Source organism: Agelaius tricolor, unplaced genomic scaffold (assembly GCF_023055355.1).
Source record: "Agelaius tricolor isolate 1412-34295 unplaced genomic scaffold, bAgeTri1.0.p SCAF_8, whole genome shotgun sequence".
In the NCBI taxonomy this organism is placed as follows: domain Eukaryota; kingdom Metazoa; phylum Chordata; class Aves; order Passeriformes; family Icteridae; genus Agelaius; species Agelaius tricolor.
This window is the reverse complement of record NW_027269268.1, coordinates 24,665,425-24,678,110: the sequence shown is the minus strand read 5'-3', so window position 1 is coordinate 24,678,110 and position 12,686 is coordinate 24,665,425. Positions and strand designations below refer to the sequence as shown.

Sequence of the window (12,686 nt, the reverse complement as noted above, 5' to 3'; positions counted from 1 at the left end):
TTTTCCCAGCGCTCTGCCCCCAGCCCCCCTCTTTTGTTTCAATATTTAATTGCATTTCTTTCGGAATTACTAGGCAACCCACCCCCAGATGTGCAGTTTAAAGGTGATGTGCTTGCAATGTGGTTTTCAGGATCTACTCCGTAGAGCACCATCATGTGATACTGGGGTAAGGTGGAGTTCAGCTTTAAGGGGGAGTCTCCAGCCTTCCTCACCAATCTTTAGGATCTGACTGGAGAAATACCAAAGGATCTTTCTCCTTTCCCTGCTCCTTCTCCATCCAGCCTCCTGGGCCAGCCCCTGAGCAGACCAAAGACGGGCAGAGCAGTTGCAAGGTGAGTTTCCCCCGTGGTTGCTTTTCCATGACTCTGGGTGCTTGTGTGCCAGTAAGGCTGGTGTTTGCTTGCTGTCTTAGGTGCAAGTGACAATATCCAAGGGAGGATTAGGTTCCAGGTAGAACTTCTGAGCAGCTGGGTGAACCTTCAGCTTGGGCTGACAGAATTTTGCTCTTGCTTTTGAACAGCTCCGATAGTTTTGCTGTACATTTCCATTCACCTCACACCACATTATTTCACCCTTTTTGTCTGCTGGTGCTAAACTTTTGCCCAAAATCTCTCATGGAGAGTCGGGAGGGTGTGCTTGTGTGTGACTGCAATCACCCAGAGGGGTCTGCAGGGCTATGGGTTTTCCCCATGCCAAGCCATCACTCAGAGTGGGGAGGGATCACCTTCCTGACTTAGGAGACAAGGAACAGTGCAGCTGTCTGGGAGATTGAACTTTATGTCCCTCTGTTGTCTGGTCCACTTTGCAGAAGAACAGGAAAGAAGGACTCCTCATCACTTGGCAGTGGTGGGCTGCCTCCTAGATACACTCTTGCACACATCAGAGAGGTTGCATCTCTGCTAAGGGAAAAATGAGGGGAGAAGGAACAGTAGCATGTTCTGGTTTTGAGTTTGATATTTAATAAATAAGCAAGAGCAGAGCTTGGCTAAGGGAGTAGAAAAACCTGATAAATGCCACAAAGAGCATGAATCCCTGGACACCTTATTGCTGGGGGCAGTTTGGTCCTGGCTGGTGAAAGAACCTGCCCAGTTCCCTCCTTGCAGGACATGGCTCCTTGCCTTCATTCTTCATGGCTCTTGCCATCATTCTATCAAGTCACAGGGCTGGAGTGCCCACCTTGTGCCATAGAAGTGGTGGTGGGGTTCATTATTAAATCCAGGTGTTGATTTTCAGACTATGATAAAGTTTCACTGTGGGAATTGAGGAGCCCTGGCTGTCCACATGAGCCACACACTTTACATTTAGGTAAAGCACTTCTGGCTGTGACAGAAGTGATGCTTCAAGGAATCATGGGGTAGAAATTTCTTTATTAGACCTTAAAACAGATTTGTTGGACTAGGAGATCTGATAAATTTAGTTAGCAGAATGTCTGAGAGGTAATACTCAGGTGCATACCTAGATAGCTTGAAAATCAGAGTAGTCAAACAGACAGGGAAGCCTTTTGTCTGAAATCACTGCTGTTAACTCTCACAGTAAAATGCCACTCAGAGGCAAGCTCCATTGCCTGTCACAGTTTCGTGTAGCCTTGTGCTGATTGAAAGAGCCAGAAGAGCCAGCAGGGGTTAGCTCCTGACAGCAGCGACAAGGCATTGGCTCGGCCATCCTTTGGCTGACCCTCAGGAGGAGCTGCAGCTGCAAGCCCAGCCCTCACCCTCTGCCCTAGGGAGGAGGCAGCCCCAGCTCTGGGGCCCAGCATGAGGCTGTTAAAAGGGTGCCTGCCACCAGTAAGAGACAAAGACAACTCTTCTCCAGAGACTTACACAGCACAGAGATTTATATCGAGTATCATTTAAGAACAAAAGCTCACCTATTCAGGGTAACTTCTATTGAAGTACGTTTTAGTGGGCAACGTTTTTACAGCTTTTCTGATAAATGCCACATGAAGTCACATTTGAAACCCACTTGTGTGAATTTTAAGTGGCATTACTTCCATTACCATAACCTAAGGTTAAGTGAGCAATAAATTTAGCTCACAGGAGTGGGCAGAGAGAAAGTTCTAGACCCAATGTGGAATGCAGAGTCACTAGTGATGCTCAGAGTCAGTGGCACTAATGGCAAGTTGAAGTAAGGGTGTGTCAGGTTATCAATTAATTGATTTTTAATAGTGTATCAATTAATTTGATTTTATTTTTTATTTGCCTTCTGAACACATAGGCTTGATTTTCAGATTTTTAAAAGCCAAGGCCTTGCAAAGGGGTGGTTATTTAAGCATGCCTATTTCCCTTGCATGGCTAAAGAAATTTTCTGTTTAAAATTTGCCAAGTTTTGTCTTTTGTCCTGTATTCTTCTTTCTTTGCTGCACAACCCTGCTAGCTAAGATTAAGGTGTTCAGAGTTCCTAATTTACCTTTGACTCAGTGCCAGCGCTGCTGAGGGCACTTGGCCACTCAACATCAAGTATATGTATTTCGGAAAAAAAAAAAAAAAGAAAAAAAAAGCAGCAATTGAGTCATTTTTCCACCCGTCACATTAGTCAGATGGGCTTTCCCCTCCTCCTCATGTGACGCCTGGATATAATTTCATTTAGAGCAGTTTAAGAAAGCAGACGTTTGCAGATTAAACTTGTGAAAAGGAGATGTAAAACACAGAGTGGAGGCTGCGCTGGTGGGAAGGCTGGAATTGCTTCCCGGCTGGCTCTCTCGTGCGACTCGTGCCGGCGGGAACGGCCGGGCAGGGTCGTGGCTCGTGTCCCCGCTGCCCGTCCCGCTCCTCGCTCCTGCCCGCCGCCTCTGCGCAGCCCCGCGGAGGGAGCCGGGCGGGGAGCGGGGGGAGCGGGCGGCTGCGCTGCCGCGGGACACGGGAGCGCCGCTCTCGGCCCGGGGCAGGCGCTGTGCCCGGCCGTGACCGGCCCCGCTGCTTCCCTTCTCCCCAGGGGCGGCGAGCGAGATGCGGCGCTGAGACTGAGGAGCGGGCTCGGCCCGGGCTCCGCTGCGGGGCCGGCGGGCGCGTCCTGAGCTCGGAGCGCTCTGGATGAACGCGGCGGCGGCGGCGAAGGTCGACGGCGAGTTGGAAACAACATGAATACCTCGGTTCTCTCCCCACTGGGAAATATTTCCGGTCACCTGAATTTTTCGGAGATGAACTCGCAGATCTTGCAGTTTGAGGACGAAGATTGCCACGTGCCTTTGGCCATGGTCTTCACTTTGGCCTTGGCTTATGGGACTGTGATAATTCTGGGGGTCTCTGGGAATCTGGCCTTGATTGTCATTATTTTAAAACAAAAGGAGATGCGCAATGTTACCAACATCCTCATTGTCAACCTGTCGTTTTCTGATCTCCTAGTGACCATCATGTGTCTTCCCTTTACCTTTGTGTACACTTTAATGGACCACTGGATTTTTGGGGAGGCCATGTGCAAGCTGAACCCTTTTGTACAATGTGCCTCCATCACCGTCTCGGTCTTTTCTTTAGTCCTCATTGCCATTGAGCGCCATCAGCTGATCATCAATCCCCGCGGCTGGAGGCCCAACAACAGACATGCCTACATGGGGATTGCTGCCATATGGATTTTAGCCACAGCTTCCTCCTTGCCTTTCCTGATCTACCACGTATTGACAGATGAGCCCTTCAGAAATGTAACATTTGATGAATATAAGGACAAATATGTGTGCTTGGACCTGTTCCCCTGGGACACTGCCAGGCTTTCTTATACAACAACGCTTTTGGTGATTCAGTACTTTGGACCACTTTGTTTTATATTTATTTGCTACCTGAAGGTAAGATAGAATGCTCTTGCAATATGTACTTCATTCTACCTGATGCTTGTTTTTTCTTGCAAAGATGACAGTGGTAGGTTAATTTATCCCATGTGTTTCTCTTTGTTGAATTTCCTGCAGATATACATACGGTTAAAAAAAAGGAACAACATGATGGACAAGATGAGAGACAGTAAGTACAGATCCTCTGAAACCAAAAGGATCAACATCATGCTGATATCAATAGTGGTCGCATTTGCAGTTTGCTGGCTGCCTCTCACCATCTTCAATATCGTGTTTGATTGGAATCATGAAATTCTGCCTGTTGCTACCTGCAGCCACAACCTGTTGTTCCTGATTTGCCACCTCACTGCCATGATCTCCACCTGTGTGAATCCCATCTTCTACGGGTTTCTCAATAAGAACTTCCAAAGGGACCTGCAGTTTTTTTTTCATTTTTGTCACTTCCACTCCCGTGAGGAGGATTATGAGACTATAGCCATGTCCACCATGCACACTGATGTTTCAAAAACCTCTTTAAGGCAGGCAAGCCCCATCACATTTAAAAAAATAAATAGTGATGACGATGAAAAAATATAAAGAAGTAATAGAAATTCTACACCAAACTGCAAGAAGTGTGATTGTAGGTGAAGTGTGTCCAAGGACAAGCACAATTACATAACAAGAACAAAAAGAGTAATGTTTTTCTTTCTTTTCCAAGGAACTTTGATTGTTGTCACTTTGAAATTATGCACTGTGAATTTTGCCCCTTTTACAGCTTTAATGTTCACAGAAGTTATATCTGAATTTTATTTTAAGATATAGTCAGATCTGCTACTACCTATGGTTTTCATCAGATGTTTTTGTTCTAGTTTCTTTGTACAGTTCTGTGCTTCAGCACAAAGGTTTACTTATTGATTTTTTTTCAAAGAAGTAGTTTTGAGGAGTGTCCATTTAAGACCATTAGAAACAATATGAACCACAGGGGCACTGTCATTACAGACAATATCCACCAAAGAATAAAATTAGGGAATTTTGATTCGAAGAGGACTTTTTTTTTTTAATTCATTTTTGATCAACATTAAAATCCTGTAAAATCAGTGTAGGTTTGCAAAAAAAGAATAATGTGAAACCTATAGAGTATGTTTATATGGGGGCATACAGTTGTCTGATTCAAAGAGGCAATTTGGGCTGTAATCACTTAGTTTCAAAGACAGGATTAAGAAAGAAATTCTGTTCTCATTTACAAGAATAAAACCCTACAGTAATTCCACAGAGCACAATGGGATAACTGATGCTTCAGCACAGCAAATGAAAACGTAAATGGCGATTCAGTCCCAAATGATTACAGCTGGTTTTAATAACGCAGGCTTTTTAATTTAAAAATCCAAACCCCATTTTTATCTGGCATCAGTGAGAGGAGTTACTGTTACTGGGATGAAATGCACCATCTGTTCTGAGCCTGTGAACCATGTAAATTCTCCTTGAGACCTACGTCCAGAATCTAGAGGGAGATAGGACTGCTTGCTGTCTGGGCAAGGTGCAATTCCATCCTCACAGGTGACAGAGAAATTCAGGTCTGGTATTAAAAAAGTAAGATTGAGCCACCTGAATCTTTTCATAGTAATTAGTGTTGATCTCTATAAATTATGTACAGCCTCATAATACTTTGTGTTCAGGTGCAATTGCATAAACCTGGACAATCTCCAAAGGCAAAGGATGGTTTAATCAAGACCTGCAAAATTTAAAAGAAGGGCATGAATATAGGTTGGGTGTAATTGGTATGTTTAGCTTCCAAACTCACAGTTCCCACAGTTGGTTGAAGTGTGGAAACATTTGCCAAATATACACAATAGACCTCTGTTAGTGCTTAAAATATATATCCTCTTATTAAACAAAATATTCGTGGCTAGATCCCAGTTGAGGGAAACCATATAAATGGACTGCTGTAAATGAAATTACAATAATATCAGCCAGCTGAGGTTCTGTGTCATACAGTGTACTTTGCTATGTTATCAATGTCTTTTTGAATAATCGGCTTTTAAAAATACAATATAAACCCTACTTTCCTTCAGCAAGGTCAATTTAAATCATTCTGGCAGACAAGAGGGTCTTTAAAATGGATATAAATGTAAATGCAACATAAATGGAAATCTGATGTGATATATTTCTAAGCAAAAATATCTCAGGATGTTATGGTGAATTTCATATGTTCTAAATTTGGCATAGATAAATGCCTAAGAAATTAAAATTATTTGGCTTGCCAGTATTTAAAAGTGAAACACCGTGCCTTGTGCTGTCTTATAAATAGTGTAGAATATTAAAGTAGCAATGTGTTCTTGTGCATTAAAATTCCATGTATTTCTCTACTGGAAGATAATTTAATTTAGAAAGAGTTTTCTGTGCTTGAGAACAGAGGCAGAATGTAGAAAATTAATTATAAGACAGAAGGTTCTTTCAGAGCTTTGGCCTTTTGTATTTTATGAGATTTCCTTTTTTTTGTGCTTCTCCATGGAATGTGTTGTTAATAACTTGACAGGGGTTTCCCGAAATTATTTCTCTCTCACGTTGCAACAATTTTCATATTTCAAAGGATGTGTATTTTCACAATGAGATACAATGTACAAAAACAGCCATGGGGTTTTTTTATTAAGATTGTCACAGTGCGTTTTTCCCATTACAAAAAGTCAATGTGAATTTTATGGCTTTTTTCCTCCTTTTTTTTTTTTTTTTTTAAAGCCCTTTCTTTCAATGTAGTGCAAAAAGAAAATTCACTCAGTTGAGAAATTTTCCAGTTACTTTGCTGCAAATTTTTGACCAAGCTGAATTAGGTGCTTATACAGAGTAGGTATAGAGGAACTTTAGAGGAGCCTGCTGGCGCTGTCTGCTTCACCTGCTTCGAACCAGACGTGTGTGTGTCCTAAGATCTGGAGGTCTCCAATGGGATAGCAACCTAATTCTTCCTATGCCAACATTTCTCCTGCGTGAGGTACAGCCTTAAATCATGCAGCCCACCTGGCAGTGTGCCATACTATCTCCTGAGAATGCATGTCAGGTGTTTTTTGCCCCAGCACCTGATCAACAGGGTGAACAGTGAATGGGAGCATTCTTCCTGCTCATCCTTGTTGAGCTCAGGAGTCATTTTGCCTGTGCACCGCTGTCCTGGGATCAGGCTTCTCATGTTTTCTGACTTCCCTGCAAGAAGCCTTTCTGAGCCTCTGCTGAACACACAGGTTAGTGCTTTGTCACACAAATAGCACAGGGCACGCTCCCTGTAATGACAGTGGAAATGAACACAATGTAAGGACTGTTCTGCAGGAAAATGCATTTGGAGAATTTCAGAGGCAAAATCATGGCTCTTCTGAAGAATTTGTTATGAGGACAGAGATAAAAGTCATCTCCCTGAGGTGCTGACCTAACATCTGCAGGGTGTAGCTCAGATCTACTGAGAGCAGTATTTTTGTCTTTGGTTTCACGACTTGATGCTGGAGTTCTCCAAAGCTTTCCCCTGCCAACAGCCAGCTACAATACTGATCCTCTTTTTCATTTTCAGAGCTTCAGCATGGCTTCTCCTCTATATGCTAAATTTCTTTACAGGATAAGGTGACAGGTTTCATGTTTCACTATAATTTTTCAATCATTCTGGATTGATATTTATTTCTTTTACGTGCTGTTATGTCAAACGTCCCACACTTCAGCACATGTTGATTCCTGTCTCAAAAGCCTGAAGATCCCTTTTATTCTTTCAGACTTGTAGAAAAGTTTTACTGACAGAAAAACAGAACAGTGAGTGATCTATAAAGTATCTTATTATTTATGTGTCATACATTTCATGTCAAATTTCCAGCCTTAAATGACAAATACAACTATTTAATAAGCATCAGTATTTGCTTCATTTGTCAGTTATTTTAGCATCTTAAACGTCACTTTGATTGACCACAAACATTTCTGCATAATCTAAATAAACCAGCATATTTGTATACCATGTTAATAAATATGTCTGTGTTCCCATTTTGCTTTTTTTCCCCAAAAAATGGTTGTGTCATTGTTACTGTGTACAGTAATTCACAACTTTCACATCAACATTATAAAAGGATAATAAGAAAGGAAGTGATTCATTGACAATAAAACCTGCCTTTGGTAGGCTAAGAGAGGACTGGAAAGTTAAAAATCTATATGCATATAATCTACCATGTCATTATGACCACATAAAGAGAAAAGATTTAAACCAGGAAAAGAAATCAACATGACAGAACCCCCCAAGGAACTTGAGCTGATGCTGACTGCATCTCATCACTGATGAAGGTGTGAACGGCTAAGGGCTCATATATTCTGACTCTGTGGTCTTGCACTACAGTACCAGCTATTATTAATGGATCCTAAAGGGAAAATTTTTTGCTGATTCATATCCAGACTGTAAACCAGTATATGTTTCAATTCAGGCCTGCATATCAAATTCTCATTTTGACCTCAGAGTAATGTTCTCAGATCAATGAAACTGAGAACTTAAAGTTGACCATTTGCCTAAATGGTTACTACTAAATAATACTGCATTGCTGGCTGGAAGCTCATACTCTTCCCTAAAAATAAGATTTTGGGTATTAGCTTCTTAAAGAAATAAGTGAATGACACATAGTTTGTTTGTTTGCTTGTTTGTTTTTTTCTGGATCCTTCTCTGTTTTTTTTTTTTTTTTCTGGGCCTCATAATGCTTCCGTTTAATGCTTTCCTTCCTACTTCTTTGTATCAAAGAACTTACCAAAGCAGTGCATAGAGAATGAAGACAATAAGGAGATTTTCTATCTCTTCTTCTTTAAAGCATACAAAACAGTAGGAAATATGAGCTTAAATAACATCTCTGTATGCAACAGATTAAATTAATTCAGTTGAGTGGAAAGGGAAGAGGAATAGTAATTATAACCAAATGATAAATTTTGTTGACAGTCATTTCTCAGTTGAAGGATATATACAGCTCCAAGATCTACCATGCCTTCTTCATTATTGTGTTATTTAATATGTGGTATCTGCTTCCCCAAGTTATTACTAATTAGCCAAGCCATTACTAAAGTTGATGTGAAAGAAAATTCTTCTATACAGGTTTTGCAGAATTTTGAATGCTTGAATATAACATACTACATGAAAAAATGTGATCAGCTTTGGCTCTTACACTTTAATTAACCTGTGGTCAGAAATCACTTCTATTCAGTATTTCTGCCCATGCATAACAAACAGTGTTAATGGTCTGATTGAAGTTGATATTTCAAATATTCAGGAGTGCATTCACAAGGACTAACTTCAGCTTTCTTTCCCAGTCTCTGAGGCACTCACCCCTACACTACTCTGGTACTATGCATTACCAAAATGTCTTTCCCTCAGCTGTCTCTACAGCTGCTAAGTGGCAGGACTGCCATCTTCCAGGGCAGCACTGGGCCTGGTGACTACTGCCTCCCTTCCTCCACCTTCCATGGAGCTTCTGCTCTCACTTTGTGTTTCATCCCCTTGCTAGCTGCTTTCTGAGGAAGATTTCTGAGGAAGTAGAAATTTGTACTCTGATTTTGTAAAGTGCCTGAGTATATGATAAAATTCAGTTCTATTCAGGACAGTGCTTTAAATAGTTTCTTTCATTAAAATTATCTTCCGGCAAGTGTTTAAAAGGCAAGTTTCTCAAAATTTAGAAGTATATAATTTACAAAGCCTATGTAGAAAGTATGTCCATACAGAACATCCAGCTCATTGCAGCAAAGCTGCCAGCACACACTGTCTTGTGTTTTCCAAACAGCTGAATTGATGATCTGGTTATTTATCATAGGTCAGGCTTAGTTGCAAGAATTTGCCCCAGATGAAAAGATGTTTGAAAGTGCTACACAGGAGATACTCTGCATGGTTAACTAGCTTGCTACAAATTATGCAACATTTCAGATATACCAGGAAATAGAGTTTGAAAGAGAGAAAAAAGCAGAACATCTAGATCAAGTCTTGATGCCTTCTGTCAGACACAAAAAGATGCAAAGGGAGAATCAAATATTTATTTATTTTGGGGGGCCAACAGACTGACAGGTAAATGTTTTTTTTGAGCACAGTGGTGGTCAAAGAAGTATACATGAAAAACAGGTCTCTGCTCCCACTTCCCAGAAAAAGAATATGGACCTTTATAAATGACTCTGAAAATATATTTTTTAATATTCTTTAGCTTGGATTAATCTAAATTGCTTTTTGAAAAAAAGGAAATGAATTGGTTTTGGCACAATTGAAAAATAACAGCTTTTCATTGCACCCACCTACTGCACATGAGTCCATTTGCTTCTTCTTCTGCACAAGATGGAGAATGTTTGTTTATGGCAGGAGGAGTAACCTGATCAACAAAGCCCTCCTTGTCTCTCTTGGCTCATATCCACACTGAGACTGTGCTGCTGTTTTTCCCTTTGTAATCTTCCCCCTGCCCCAGCCTCTCCCAAGCTATGAAACTCTCCCAAGTTTTTATTATGCTGTTTATGTTGTTTCTTAATAAAAGCTGTCTGTGTAAACGTGTCCTTGAAAGATCCCATTCAATGTGTGCTTGAACATATGGGTGAGAGGCCATACAGAGCTTGTAGAAATGTGACTGACAATGTGAAGATGTTTCAGGCAATAGAGAAGTTGAAAATGTAGTTGCTGCATACTGTTATTCAGCCCTTTTCATTTAAAGCTGTTTTTATAATATTAATTCATGTAATCTAAATGTCAGCTTAGCTTACACATCTAGAGGAAACTCTCTCTTGGTGATCAGCCACCACAGACGTTCAGCAAGAGGAGACACTGGGTAACACACTTTGTATCCTTACTTAGCCTTACAGCCTCTCACTTGCCTATAAGCTTCTCATTATTTGTGCTACACTTGAAGATATATATGGAAAATTTTCACTTCTTTCCCTTGAAGACTAGTAAAAGTTGTATAATTAAGAGATTTAAGAGATGGGACTGGATTACCTTCTTTGATTTTTATTTCCATTATTATTATGACTGTAAAGTTCAAGGCTCTTCAATTAAGCTTTGACTTATTATCAGTTTGGGCACAGTGGTTGTCACCTGGATGTCAGTCACCATGCTGATATGCCTGTAGTTAGGCAGGTGCTGAAGTAAAAGCCTTAAAATGGAGGGTTAATGAAAAGCCTCCCATTGACTTAAATCAGCTTTGGGTGAAAGTACTTTTAAGTGATACTAAGGTGCAATGCATGTCTGAACATCTGCATTTTTCCAAGGGACAAATTAATAAGTCATCAGCTGCTTCTTACAGTATGGTTATCCTCTTAAGTTCTTCTGTGAGTTTTACTCTGATGTATTTTCTTGACACAATTACAAGTTAAATGTGTCCACTGGGCTGCCTGGCTTACTGATTTAAACCAATTTGCTACACAGAAAATTGAAGAGGGTACTAGCAATTCATCACTAGCAAAAGTATGGGCTTTCTTTTTTTGATGATGATGATGATGATGATGATGATTACTACTACTGCTGCTTTTTTCACCTAATAAAAAAAAAAAGAAAAAAAAAAAAGAAACCCAAAAAAGATCACTAACAGCCAGACAGTATAGGTTATTTTACATTTGAAATTCACTTCAGCCAGTAAGGAATCTCAGCCTGTAGCACAGGCTGTGCATTTACCTGGTAGAGGTGCACCTTAAGCAGGAACCTAAGGAGTCATGAATAAAACCACTGCAAGACATTGCTTATAAACAAATATCTTCAGAATTAGACAAGGGCACATTTAAGTCAACATACAGAAACTTGAATTCAAATATTAATTATTTTTGTAGTGGAATTTATACTTTCAGATAACCAAGTGACTTCATGAAATTATAAAGCCTGAGACTGGTCTCATTCATATTAGTCAAATGTTGCAGAAACATCTCTGATATTGTTCAGAAGTTTATGGAGTGGATGAGCCAGGTAGATGAGATCAGTCTCTGAAGCTACAGATTGTTTTTTAACCTCATAGATTTTATCTTGCCTAGGTTTAGAGTAACATAAGGAAATTAAATACCTTGGCTTTTGAATTCCTTGATGATTTTCTCTCAGTCCTGACAGATTTGCTGAAGCTTTCTGAGAGTGAAATGGTATTGGCTAAGCTGAGTACCTGTTATTTAAATAAGGTTGTTCTTTTAAGCAGGACATACACATTATAGGTGTTAGCATCTGAAGTCTTAAATTCTACACAGTAGAATATAGATATATATGTTTACTATCATTTATAGAAGCACATTAAAGTTCTGACTTCAAGTGAATTTTATCATTTTACATGAAACCTTTAACCTTTAGCAGTTCTTATGTTTAGACCATGCTGGTAGAATAAACAAACCAAGCAGTGCTGACTGTGGAATTTGTTCTAGCAAGAGGGTTTTGGTTTCTCTGCCCCTGGGACCCTGCCTGAGGATCAGCACCTGCATGGGAGACATGGGTTATAACTCACTAAGTGAGACAAAGGTAAATTTGCCAGCAGGGTCTCTGACTTCCTAAGAAGGGCTTTAAACAGGGAGGGATGTGAAATGAAGACCATGAAGCAGCCTGTGAGGGAGTGAGGCACAGAGCTGTCTAGCAGAGGGCCTAGATGGTGTGAGTGAAGGCAAACACAACCATAATAAAGAGCTTCAATGACCTTAAGCATTTTCAGGAAGCAAGGAAGTGCCTACAAGACCCCAAATTGGGAAAAATTTCCCAATCCTTTCTGGGAAATGACAGGTCCAAGTGTCTCTGAAGTGCCTGTACACAAATGTGTGCAGAATGGGGAATAAATGTGAGTAAGCAGAGAAATGCATGGGATTGCAGGGCTATGGTCTTGTTGGGATCATGGCAATGTAGTGGGATGGCTCCCATTACTGCAGTAATGCAGTGGGGGGATACAGGCCCTTTAGGAAGGACAGGATAGGAAGACAAAGAGCTGGAGTTGCTTTAGAGCTC

The 12,686-nt window shown here is 40.7% G+C and overlaps 1 protein-coding gene across 2 annotated transcripts; it reads left to right on the top strand.

Moving 5' to 3' along the window:
* Window positions 1-10,280, top strand: NPY1R (neuropeptide Y receptor Y1). Of its 2 annotated transcripts, XM_071431986.1 has the most exons (3): window positions 1-332; window positions 2,932-3,775; window positions 3,896-10,280. In XM_071431986.1, the coding sequence occupies exons 2-3, from the start codon at window positions 3,077-3,079 to the stop codon at window positions 4,352-4,354; spliced, it is 1,158 nt and encodes a 385-aa protein (XP_071288087.1). In that variant the 5' UTR covers window positions 1-332; window positions 2,932-3,076; the 3' UTR covers window positions 4,355-10,280. The 2 variants fall into 2 exon arrangements, with proteins under 2 accessions (XP_071288087.1, XP_071288088.1); XM_071431987.1 differs by lacking the exon at window positions 1-332 and having other exon boundaries at window positions 2,236-3,775.
* Window positions 10,281-12,686: the final 2,406 nt, after the last annotated feature.

What these genes read in the sequence shown, in the direction of transcription:
- NPY1R (XM_071431986.1), top strand. Translation starts at nt 3,077, where the DNA reads ATGAATACCTCGGTTCTCTCCCCACTGGGAAATATTTCCGGTCACCTG. An exon ending in TATTTATTTGCTACCTGAAG is followed by an intron (nt 3,776 to 3,895) that starts GTAAGATAGAAT and finishes AATTTCCTGCAG; the next exon opens with ATATACATACGGTTAAAAAA.